General features: G+C 33.2%; 1 protein-coding gene across 1 annotated transcript in view; it reads right to left on the reverse strand.

Moving 5' to 3' along the window:
• LOC144971072 (cytoplasmic FMR1-interacting protein-like) overlaps window positions 1-7,295 on the reverse strand; it is a 39,964-nt gene extending 32,669 nt beyond the window's left edge. The window contains exons 1-5 of the mRNA XM_078911418.1: window positions 7,149-7,295; window positions 4,025-4,267; window positions 3,069-3,146; window positions 2,749-2,850; window positions 1,719-1,900 (exon numbers count right to left, since the gene is read on the reverse strand). Coding sequence (XP_078767544.1) covers window positions 1,719-1,900; window positions 2,749-2,850; window positions 3,069-3,146; window positions 4,025-4,237 — 575 coding nt within the window. The 5' untranslated portion in view covers window positions 4,238-4,267; window positions 7,149-7,295. The remainder of the gene's footprint in view (window positions 1-1,718; window positions 1,901-2,748; window positions 2,851-3,068; window positions 3,147-4,024; window positions 4,268-7,148) is intronic.
• Window positions 7,296-12,491: the final 5,196 nt, after the last annotated feature.

Here is a 12,491-nt window from a genome sequence, read left to right on the forward strand (position 1 = left end):
TTGGACTGTTAAGACAATTATGCCATCTTACTTATTCAACAGTCATATATACGATTGAAATAATATTAATAATAATAATAATAATAATAATAAATAATAATAATAATAATAATAATAATAATAATAATAATAATAATAATAATAATAATAATAATAAAAAAAATAATAAATATTCATTTCTTTAATCTAAAATGAAGAAGAATGTGGAAAGTGTTGAAAATCAACAGAAAACAAAAATCGTTTCAAAACAAGGAAAAGCAGGAGTGACAAAGCAAAAGAAATTATCACGATAATTAATGAATTAAAATGTTAAAAGGGGTGTACATGAAGAAACAATATTGAAATTGAGGGATATATATTTCTGAGGCTTAGGAAACTATTTTTATACCAATCTTTTTTTTCTTTTGGTTTTTAATTTTTTTTTTTTTAAACAAATTTGCTATATGAGATAAAACGACTAAAATCAATAACATCACTGATTTGTATTCTTTATCACCGCGGACAGAATTTAGCATATAAAATTGTTATGGCCATATATAATATAGCCCTCATTGAGAGGGTGACTTGTTGAATTGGCATGTCTAATCTAATTGTCGAATACCAGCTGCACCAAGTCAGATAAATAAACAATGAAGAGAAAAGAAACTCTGTGTGCACAATGGGAGTGAGAATGTAAATTTAAAAATTTGCAAAACAGATGTACAGTGACAAAATTTTAAAAATAAAATGTGCTCATCAATTATCCCTTTCCCACCTAAAATTGATGTGCAATATTTTATGAAAATTGACTATGTGACAAACTGGACTTTGACTAAAAAAGAAAAAGTGCTTCAGTCTTTTTGTCAAAGACTGTGCGGCTGATAAAATCTCTTAGAATTTAAATTCTGTGAAGTGTAAATTTCAACAAAAAAAAAAAAGAAAAAAAAAAGAAAAAAAAAAGGTTTGCAAAGAAGGGTTCCCATTTTGCTGCACAGGCTTTTAAAGTAAATATGAAGATTTCAGAAAGAACAAATGGTCATAGATATTTTGAACAGCAGCAAAATGGCAGGCAGTTGTAAAGAAAATAAACCCTCTGCTCCTTATACAAAATCTGTTTTGAAAACTGAAGAATTCTTTATTTCACGATCAAATACCGTCTATATGCAGCAAAATCATTGTTGACACTGGCTTTCATATTGGAGAGTTCATTGAGAACAACAAACATATTAAGCATTTTCCCCAAAGTCAGAAGAAATGATGGGGACACATAATCATTCCTTGCTCCTTGCATACAGAGTATCTTCATCTCATCACATAACCTGTCTAGAGCTCTGTCCTGTCAGCATAGTCATGCAACAAACAAAAGTTATAGGTTTACCAAAAATGAAAAAAAAAAATATGAAAATCAAAAAACTGGTAACTGAATTTCTAGAATGTAAAAACATTCCTGAAAGCAGCCTGAAAAATAACTTTCAGAAAAAAATGAGTCTGGGCAGTAATATACAATCATCTTGAGTTTCATCATAGAGAGCTGGAAGAAAAATTCTTGCTTCAAGTTTAAAAGAAATACAAAAATCAGCATGGCCCAATTCTATGCCTCCACAATGCAAGTCGAATTACATATCCCTCTTGGTTAATTGAAGAGCATAACAGGAACAAAAACAATAAGTAAACCAACAAAAACAGCAAACAAAGTCATTCACAAAGATGGTATGTATGTGATCAAGACCAAAATTTACCGCCTGTACGAGGAGTAATCATTTCTGACGCTGGCTTTCATGTTTTTTAATTCATCCAACTCAGCAAACATGTTGATAAGCTTGCCAAGTGTTAACAAGTAAGCTTCTGAGACAAAATCTTGCTTCTTTTCCTTGTGACAAAGCCTTACGACCTCATCACAAAATAGGTCTATAGCTTTTTTCTGTATACATAAAGGAATCATATATAATAATTATTAAATTCTCATCCTAAAAAGCACAACTAGTAATAACTTACAGCACTATCAGTTCTATAATCAAAAATCCATAATTCCAATTATTGGACATTCCCATATGCTATATAAGGCAATCTTAGTTTTAAGTAGCACAGTCCCACCAACTCCCTCCTCTACTCACATTTCATTAATTTTGAATGTAATCTTTCGCTTTTTAAAACACTGAGTATGAACAACAATTTTCTCACTGTAATGTGAAAAAAAATATGAGCAAAATTTCCGGTTATTTGCATTAAGAGATAGGAAATATCAAACAAATTTCTGGGGCATTTATAATTTGATGCAAATAGAAGATTTTGTTTGTGAGAACCTGCTGCACATTCATGTGAAAATCCAGCAGCTGAGCGCTATCCCAATCTCCTTTACCCCCTCCACAAAAAAGGGGGTGGTCGCTTTTCTATTACCTCCCTCCCCTCCCGAGGTATTTATCTCAAAACCCTTTAGCCATACTGCCAATGGAGTGAGAATTTAAATCATTGTTTGACATTTTCAACAAGCAGTAACAATTGTTGGCAACCCTTTGGTTAGGACACTAGTATAACACCAGATATTCAATCAGATCTAAAATTACTACTGAGTTGATAGAGGAGTTACAAAAAATCCCCTGAAAACCTTTTTCACCATTTCAAAGGTTGCAAATAAAGGCAACATAAAAGAGTCCTAATAGACAAAAGTATTCAGGTTTCCAACTAGATTCATTGTGCCTTTGATAAATGCTTTAGAAATTTTCCTTTCATTCCAAAGATATTGGTCTCTGAAATAAGAATAAAGTTTACCTGGAAAAACATGAACTGCATCAGTTTGTTGACGTGTGGTTCCAGAACCTCCACAGTCTTTTGATAAATCTCTGTTCTGTTTTCTTGTTCATTGCTCTTCACCTGATATAAAAATAGAGAACATTTGAGGTAGCGTAATCTAAAAAATAAAATGTGAACTCAAAATTGTCACATTGTACCCTGAAAATCTAATTAAAAAAACAACTGTTCAAAATAGTTAAAAGGGAAAAAAGGCAATGGCTATATCTCTATTAGTATTTGTCATCAACAAGAGTTTCTCAATCATCATTGTAATTATAACTTAAGGTAATACTTCTTACTTGCGGAATAGCCCTTGAGCAGCACCTCCAGGTATACAGCATAACAGCATATTCCTCTCCTTCCTCCAAGAGCATGTTCTAAAATTTAAAACAAAAAAGACAAAAATATATCTAGCAACAACAACAACAGTATTGGTGGCACCAACTACAAAAGCAACAATAAGAACAAAGATGACACCACCAACAACAACCTATCACAGCAATGACGACATGAACATCACCAAAATCAACAAAAGCAACATAAACAAGAACAATATCAGTGAAGATAACAACAACAAGAGCAATGACAACAACAACAACAACAACAACAACAAAACAACCAAAGCAACATCAAAGGAGTCACAACAAATATCCCTTTTAATAAAAGTATGAATAATAATAATGACTTAAAATAAACACCCCTGAATACTTGCTCTATTCAATGACTATTCCCCACACCCACAAACCTTGTTACACAAACTAAGACTCAAAACTATAGAACACTCAAGAAAAACGAACAAAATGATAATTCTCCAAAACATACAAGCAAAGTCAGTGAACATTAAATTCCCACCGTACATCCAACATAAGACAAAACAAGCAAGAAGCCATGATTCTAAATGCACCGTGCCTTCAGCCGGAATAAACAACAGACAGAACTCTTTTTCAACCATATCCTTTCCTCAAGAGCTTCCTCTGAGAGGAAGTGGTGCCCCAAATCAATTCAACACAATCCTGGAAGCCTGTTAATGTGATCATTGTGACATGACGTCTAACTGTCAACATGGATCATTGTGCTGATATGAAAAAAGTCTGAGGTTGCAATGTGAATCTGGCTAAAAATCATAAGTATTACATTTGATGATCACTACGCTGGAAAAAAAATAATAATAAAATTAAAAAATACATTTTGAGTGATGATAATGATGATGATGTTCATTATGATAAATATTATTATTACGATATGCATGCCATACCAAATCAGCCTGGATGGTGGCCTGCTCCTTGTATTTTGCCACACTCGTCACATATGCATTCTGGTCCTCAAAATTTGTGTCAAAGTTTGCCCTATAATGGATGGACAAGGACAGGGCTTCAATGCACGGCTGCTGGTCAGGCAGAGGCAAATCGTCCAACACATCCACATTCTCAAGGGCGTTAATCAGCGTCACTTTATCCCCTCCTGACATTGTGGAATACACTTAAACCACTGGCAGTATCTGGGTGGACAAAATGCAAGATTGATTATTTCAAATTTACATGAAGATGAAATAACTTCATGAATAGAGCCTAAACAGAGTATTAATATTATTCATTATTCAGAATGGCAACCATTTACACACAGATGAAGTAAAATTAACATCATAATTTTCTGAAATTGATCATCCTTATTAGCTATCAAGAACCTAAAGATCACTCATAATTTTGCAAAGTGAAATAGATAAAGATGGACATCCCAAAAAGGTGTGTCTTGGAATTATTTTGCCAAAAAGTTTATGAGAAAGACTGAATGTTTTAACAATAATTGAGTACTTCTTATGTACCATATTATTTCAATTCTTTGTCAGTATGAAGTTATGAAGTAATCGTTATTGAATTGAAGGAATATTCCCAGAATTGTGGTAATGAGTGTGCTGCCATCCATTTCCAAAATTTAAACGGCAGAGATTTAGCTCTCTGCAATCGGTAGAATGTATTAATGAGAAGAAAGAAAAAAAAAAAAGAACCACTATAGATCATAATCATATTGACTGAGATACATTAGCTGTAAATTTAAAGGGATTGTCATTATTATTATTTTTTCTTAAATATCTAATTCTCTCTATACTTTGTTTCATGATAAAAGGTCATTCTGATTAAGCAGCATCATTGTGAATGAGATAAAATACAAAGCATTAGAGACAAGTATACAGTCATGTCTCATTATTGTCTACTATAATCCTCAAGTTCCCAACAATTTGTATGACTATCTACTACAAAAATATTTGGACTACTATGGAATTCCAGAGTCTACATTTTGACTCAATATGAATGTATAGTAATGTAGGCTTTGTACATTTTCCATCATAAAGGGCACCATACTATATTATTATTATTATACATGACTGAAGTTGCAGAAAAGGGCAATGGGCCAGGAGGGAGATATACTATATATTAATCATTATTCGGGAAGTAAGGACTTCTGTACTTTCACAGCACTTTTATACTTTTATACTATATTATCCCTTTTTTATATAATATTACTTAACCTTTTAGCTATTTATGAATTCTCAATCAGTTGCAAAGTCCAACAAATATTAATATTTAAGATAGGTTTCATTTTTATAAGTGGTGTCATTTTTCTCCATTAATGGCATGGCATTATTAAACGGAGTGTTTTTATGCACCTCCATTGACGGTGTATCTTAACTGATCGTTTTTATGCACCTCTGTTACGAATGCAAATTCCAATAAATTTCATCAGCGATGCTGTGTCTGTATTTGGACATGGCAAAAGTTATATTGTAACATCTGTAGGTACATCTTTATTAATAAATTTTAAAAAAAATAATAATAATAATCTTAAAAATTGAAGGTAAAATAAGGTTTTAGAAAGACCTTATGAACATCAGGTGGCTCCATAGCGCAGTGGATAAGCTGTCAGACTCTAACCTTGAATGTACTGGGTTCGATCCCATTGTGGGAATTTTTTTTTTAAAGTTTACTTTATTGAGAAAGACATAATTTTTTTTTTTCTTCTCCTTTTTTTTTTGTCGTTGTTATTGTTATTTTTCAAAAACTTTTTACCATGTTTAAAAAAAACTTCAATTTTAATTTTTTTAAATTATTTATTTATTTGAGATCAGTATTTATGTGCCATGTTTCTTTTTACCTTTGATTTTTAAAATCATTCGTATTATTCTTTAATTTAGTATCATGGCATAAACGTACATCGGTAATCACTAAGCCTAAGCAGTGTGCTAAACTACAATCTAAAACTATCTAAAACTTATGGACGTATAGGGGTTAATCACAGAAAATAAGATGAGAAGCCTCTTTTATCTGTGGGTCTATTTCTACACTGCAAGTTTACACCCTAACAGCAGTACATAGAAGGGGTGTGTTAATTCATTTTATCAATATTTATTGTCAGAATTTAATTCATACTTCCTTACAATGGGGTATTCAATTTCCTGTCCCATCATTGTTTATATTTATTCTCCTTATATACGCCATTCACAATACACATCTCTCATTTGTCCTTAGTGTCTTATTCGTCGTGTTTTGTTGATAGTTAAAGGGGAAACCAGAAACGTCCACAGTGTCTTCGTCTAATAAATTGAGGCTTACAATTCAACACCTAGGCCCTATCGTTATTTTTCCTTCGAATTTCAAGCAGCAACATTTTCATTAATTAACCAGCACTGTCAACGGAGGTGCATAAAAACGTTGCGTTTTTGTACACCTCCAATGAAAGTGCATAAAAATGGTGCATTTTTGTACACCTCCAACAGAAGTACATAAAAACACCACCATTTATTAAATTATTATCACTTTCTGACTGAACTGTTTCCCATCAGTTTCGATATTATTGATATTGCCATTGCCGTAATTGCCTGCAAGTGGTGGCAAACTTTGTGTTTCATCAGGTTATAATTGTATCTTTAGTTAGAGTTGCAGGGGAAACAACGGAAGTCCTTCCATTCCCATTATTCTATAGCTCAAAACACAATTGAAATTGAAATATAAATGAGGAGTTTCACGAGTCTTCTTCCTTTTTGACTACGGCTAAGCCTAAGCCTAAGCGATATTTTTTCAATAGAAAGTTTATTAAATACAGACTTGACCTCGGGGTTAAGTTGTATTTTAATATGCGTTTCTTTGTTTAAAGAGACTTCCCACTCCACACCATCAACCTACTACCTAGAAGGGTAAAGATGTAATGTAATTGTAAGAGCCTGAGCCTGAGCATGAGTGGCTTCCACTCGATATCTTGGACTTGGGGGGGGGGATTATTTCCGTTCCATTTTCAATGGAACAGAAAAGTTAACTTTTCGCGACAGTGTGCTGTAATATTTCCTTATAATTATTTGCTATAATGATTTATACGATAATTCAGACCTTGCCAGCTTCTTTAATTCCACACAAAGGTTGATTAAATGACACTAGATAGTATCTAGTGTGCATACAAAATAATTACGGTCTTGTTTTGGTCAATCAGCAGTCCGCAGCCCACTATCTACTTCCGTCTTCAGATGGTAAAATAATGGAACGAAAATAATTCCAATCCAAAATAACGTTCCGCCTTGAAAATGTGGCCCGATTGACACTTTTCATACATATTTTAAAGCCATTTTAATCAACGTCTCATTAAAAGTTGGCATTCTATTTATGTCCCAATGCATTCGGTCCCAACACCACCATATACTACTACTACTACTACTACTACTACTACTACTACTACTACTACTACTACTACTACTGCTTCTGCTGCTGATGCTGCTGCTGCTGCTGCTGCTACTACTACTACTACTACTACTACTACTACTACTACTACTACTACTACTACTACTACTACTATACTACTCATTATTATTATTATTATATTATTATTATTATTATTATTATTATTATTATTATTATTATTATTATTATTATTATTATTATTATTATGAAACAATTTTTTTAAAGAAGAAGATAAATAAAAAGAAATAAAAGAAGAAAATAAAGAAGAAAAAAACGTAAATAATAAAATAAAATTCCTTTTATTCATCCCACTGGGGAAATTTGTCTCTAGGGTCTATTCCAAGGGAAGACTGGAATAACCCAAGCGTCAGCCGCAGTGCATCGCCGCAAAATGAGCTAAGGCGAGGTGACTTGCTCAAGGCCACACAGTGCAGCGGCGGACGATCGAACTCGATACCTTTCGGGTAGGAAACAAAGACTGAGCCACGCTGCCCCCTAGGACAAGGGCATATATATAGTATATATATATATTTATATATGATTTATAATATTATAGATATAATATATGATTATAAGATATATATATATCTTATACTATAATTTAATTAGATTATTATATGGTAATCGGTACTGGTTATACACAGTTATTTTATTCAGAAAGTATTGTTATACAAACACAGGTCATATAACCCATTGTGCATAGACGAAGCTGGGATATAGCAGAGGGTGGCGCTGGCGGTTTAGTAATGTTTTTTTTTTTTTGGTTTTTTTTTTTTTTTTTTTGCGACCTCACGTGATCCTAATTATTTGTCGTCCAATAATAAAGCCACGTGTCCAGTGTCCAGAGTATTCTCGCTGTATGTGGGTACGATCGGCGATGGGACATTTTATCATGATGAGGTAATAAGAACAGCCTGTGTTTCGAAAGCGACGAGGAAAATACAGTATCGGTAACCCGCAACAAATTCAATGTCATTGTAACGATATCACAACATCTCTCCATCAACATTGGGTCATTTTGGTCACCTCTTATTTTTGGCCGAACAATACCTATCAAACGTACCAGGGACCGTTCCCGTGTAGAGTGTGTGAAGCGTTGTTAGTGCATACGTACTCTATAGATAGTATACGCTTGGCTAAGAAGCTCACAACATTGCCATCCGGAAGTATAACGGACCAACACACAAAACTTTGTTAAACCTTAAACGTTTATAGTCTGGATAATACAGTTAAGTGAGAATTACTCATAAACGCGGATGGCAAAAACCAATAACAAAGACCAGAGTGACGTCAACTTCATTCTTTTGACCTAAAAAAATACCGATGATGGTCCCTTTCGATTTTGGTAAACTTTTGATATGATCTTCCAGAATACTTGTCCTATCCAAAAATGTATTAAAACCTTAGAAAGCAATTTGTTAACATTTAGGCCTAAAATTTGCGTATCTGCCTCGGACTTATCAGGGACCACGACGGTTCATTAAAAGTACCATGCGAGAAATAGTTCAGTCACTCTTCATTGATAATTTTCAGCTAACTTCATAGTCTCAAGTGTACAAATTAAACCTTTCTTTTCCTTCTTTTTTTTTTTTTTTTTTTTTTTTGATTTGTTTTTGTTTGTGTGTTTGTTTTGTCTTGATTCTTGTTTGTTTTTTTTTTTTGTTTTTGTTTTGTTTTTTGTTTTTTTTTCTTGGGGCTGGATTTTTTTTCTCTTTTCTTTCCTTTCCTTTCTTTTTTTTCTCCTCGTTGTTGTTTGTCTTTGTTTTGTTTTGTTTTGTTTTTTTTTTTTGTTGTTGTTTTTGTTTTGTTTTGTATTTTTTGTTCTCTGTTTGCTTTTTTGGATTAATTTCTTTATTTGTTTGTTTCTGTATCTGCAACATTGTCGATTTTCTTTTTAAAAAATAGCTTACCGAAATTAACAAGCCAATAGGGTTCAACAGTCGTGACGTCACTTCGCTAATAATGACGCATAGTAACTTAGTAACTAGTTCTAAACTATCGGAACAATAGCGGATGCCCTTATGAAATACTTCTCCGACGAGCATGAAAGTGTATCCAGAGGAGACAAACATAAATCTGATCATGTTTTGACTTTTATACATTCTGATCACATGACATGTGAAAAAGGTCTAGCCAGCAAGAAGAATATAAAGTACCGATTTTCTTTGTTTACAACCAAGCTGCTCATTGCTGTGCATACGTGACATCAGACTATTGAATCATATTAATGTAATATTAATGACACATTTGCGTCTGTCTATGATGAGATAGTTGAACGAGAGAAAACTTGTCCAAGTATGTACATAGTGGTTTGTACCATGTATAGTTTCGTGAACCTTATAAACAAGATAAGTCAATAGATAATACGTCACAGTCCGTGTCTCTTTACATATAAGTTCAGGTCAGCATATCCGTATTCGTATCAAATCAAATTTATGTAAACAATATCGTATTATTTTATCGGGTGTCCATTCAAAAAGACGGAAGCTTCTGGGATAAGTTGCCATTCGTCGTTACAGTCCGTTCCCTTAATGGAAAAATTGTGCAAATCGTGTAACCAGCAGGAAATTTTCACACAAAGTGCAGAATTTTATGAGAATTTCGAAAATAGGTGGCTCCAAGTTGAAATATAGCTGGAACCACGAGTTATTGCCCTTTAAAGGTGACAAAATACATTTTTTCAACATTTTATTTTTTTTTCTCAAAAAATTACGGTTTTATAAATATTTTATAATGATGTGGTTATTTTGCTATTCCCTTGCGCACTTTGGACTCAGAAAATATTTTTCCATTTGAATTTTATTGAAATATATAAGAAAATACGAAATTCAATTGGGATTTTTCAGGAAATTAAAAAAAATATATATCTCCTTCCTGGAAACTGTTTAAATGGTTTAGAATCTGACATATATTTGAAATGCCATGCATTTCAAAAACATTTTTAATCTTCACATCCTCTAAAATCAAGCAATATTAATTTGATTTTAAAAAAACAAACAATAATAGACAATTCAACTGCCAAAGCAAGTACCCCTTCTCCTCCCGACACACACGTACAATCACTCTCAAACATAAGAGTACAATGTATCTCTATCATATAGCAAATAACACGTTTAAATTTATATATATATTGTACAATACATATTTATTCAATGAAGAATTGAACCATTTAAAACATTTTTTTTGTGTACATATTTAACAGCAGCATTATTATAGATTTACATCCCTTTTTTTAAATTACATTGTTGAAAACATACAATTGAAAAACGTGTTTAAAGTCAATTATTGTCTCTAGAACATTGACCATTGCAGGCACATAACAGAGTACATGGAAGAGATGCCTTAACACAATTGCATCTTTTGGAGCATCCCTTTGATGAACAGTTACATTTAATCAGATTTTGTGAGGCATGTGTAAGGTCAGTCAAAGTGGACCACTTTGGCATCCCATCTTCTTTCCAACCAAAATCTGATTTGGAAGGAAGACTAGGGTCTTTAGCAAGAGAGCGTTTCCATACATAACCAGCTTGGTAAACTGCTCGATTTAAATGCTGTTTGAGAGCTTCACGAGTTGGCGGCATATTGTCTCGAAGGCGTGACTTTTTTGTAAAAAGTTCACGCCGGCATTCATTGACAGCAGATAAGTTGGTTGCTCTGTCAAACAACAAACAGACAAATCTCTGGATGATGTTGAAATACTTGTCTCTTTATAGAACTGGCAAATTCTTTTACTAGTTTCAGCTGTAATATCTTTTACCCTAGCATAGGAAATTGATAAACCCAGAGCAGACAGTTTATCAATAAGACCTTTCTTTCTGGTTTTGGCAAAAACCATGACTCCTAAATAAACGGGGATTGGGGTTTCCTTGGACAACTGTTTTCTAGTGCTACCTGAATTTTGCGGGCTTTTGTTGTTGTGGTTCAACATGATATACTGTGAAATTGTCATGGTATGTCGATTCTGATGACCTAAACTTAGCGAACACTGACCACTTCAAATGCCATTCACAATTTTCACTAATTTGTGTGGTACACTATTGACAATGCTATCATGATCTATATTGAGGGGTGATATGAATGTATGATTTCTTATTTCTGCTCTTATAATATCAACGGCTTTTTGTATTGCAAGATCATCATTTGAATCTAAATCGGAAATAGCTGCTTGTGAAATAATATTCCCCTCTTTGAAAGTAAGCAAGACTTCCCGCCCATCCCTGTATTCCATTAAAGAAGGAACTCTCGATAGTTAATTTTCTTTGAATCTAGTTTTATGTACATATACATCCGACAAATTTATGGCATTTAATTTTGACAAAAGTAAATTGTAGAGATCATTCAGCTTAAACACAACATTTGTGTCTGTGCGAGCTTGTTGTTGATCAATAAAATTGACAATATCCTGTTTGCATTCTGCAATGTGTGTTTTGTATTTGTTGTCTGAAGTATTTTTACATCTAAAATCGTCTGCTCTTCTGTGGAACAGTATAAGGCAAGGCTTATGATACTTTGTTTCCACCGCAATAAGATCACCCTCACCAAATACTCTAAGAATACTTGTTTCTGAAAGAAGGACAGCTTCCTAGTAGACTTTTTGTGAAAGAGCAGGAGTCCGGACCTCAGTCAATTCCCCTTCACAACCCTTACAAAACAAGCAGTGTTTGCTTATATGTGATGTGTTTAATGTGCCTCTTGTATCAGGACTTGCAACTGCTTCACTATTACATTGATTTATCTTCTTTGCAAGCCTTTTGAGTTTTGATTTATGAAACCTGTGTCTGCAATTCTTATGGTAAAGTCCATCATTGTCTCTCAAAAAACTAGCAAGACATTTCACAGGTTGGTTAATATTGAATTTCAATGCTATTGGCAATCTACCTGAGTCATGAAAAAGTTTGATATCCTCAGAAATGGCAACATAAGTGTCTTCAATACAATTTAACGTGGTTGCTTTTTTAGGGTTTGTGAGAGGAGAATTTTCAATGGTTTCTTGACAAA

The sequence above is a fragment of the Berghia stephanieae genome, chromosome 4 (genome assembly GCF_034508935.2).
Source record: "Berghia stephanieae isolate SIO BIC M18660-M18661 chromosome 4, UCSD_Bste_1.3, whole genome shotgun sequence".
NCBI lineage: Eukaryota > Metazoa > Mollusca > Gastropoda > Nudibranchia > Aeolidiidae > Berghia > Berghia stephanieae.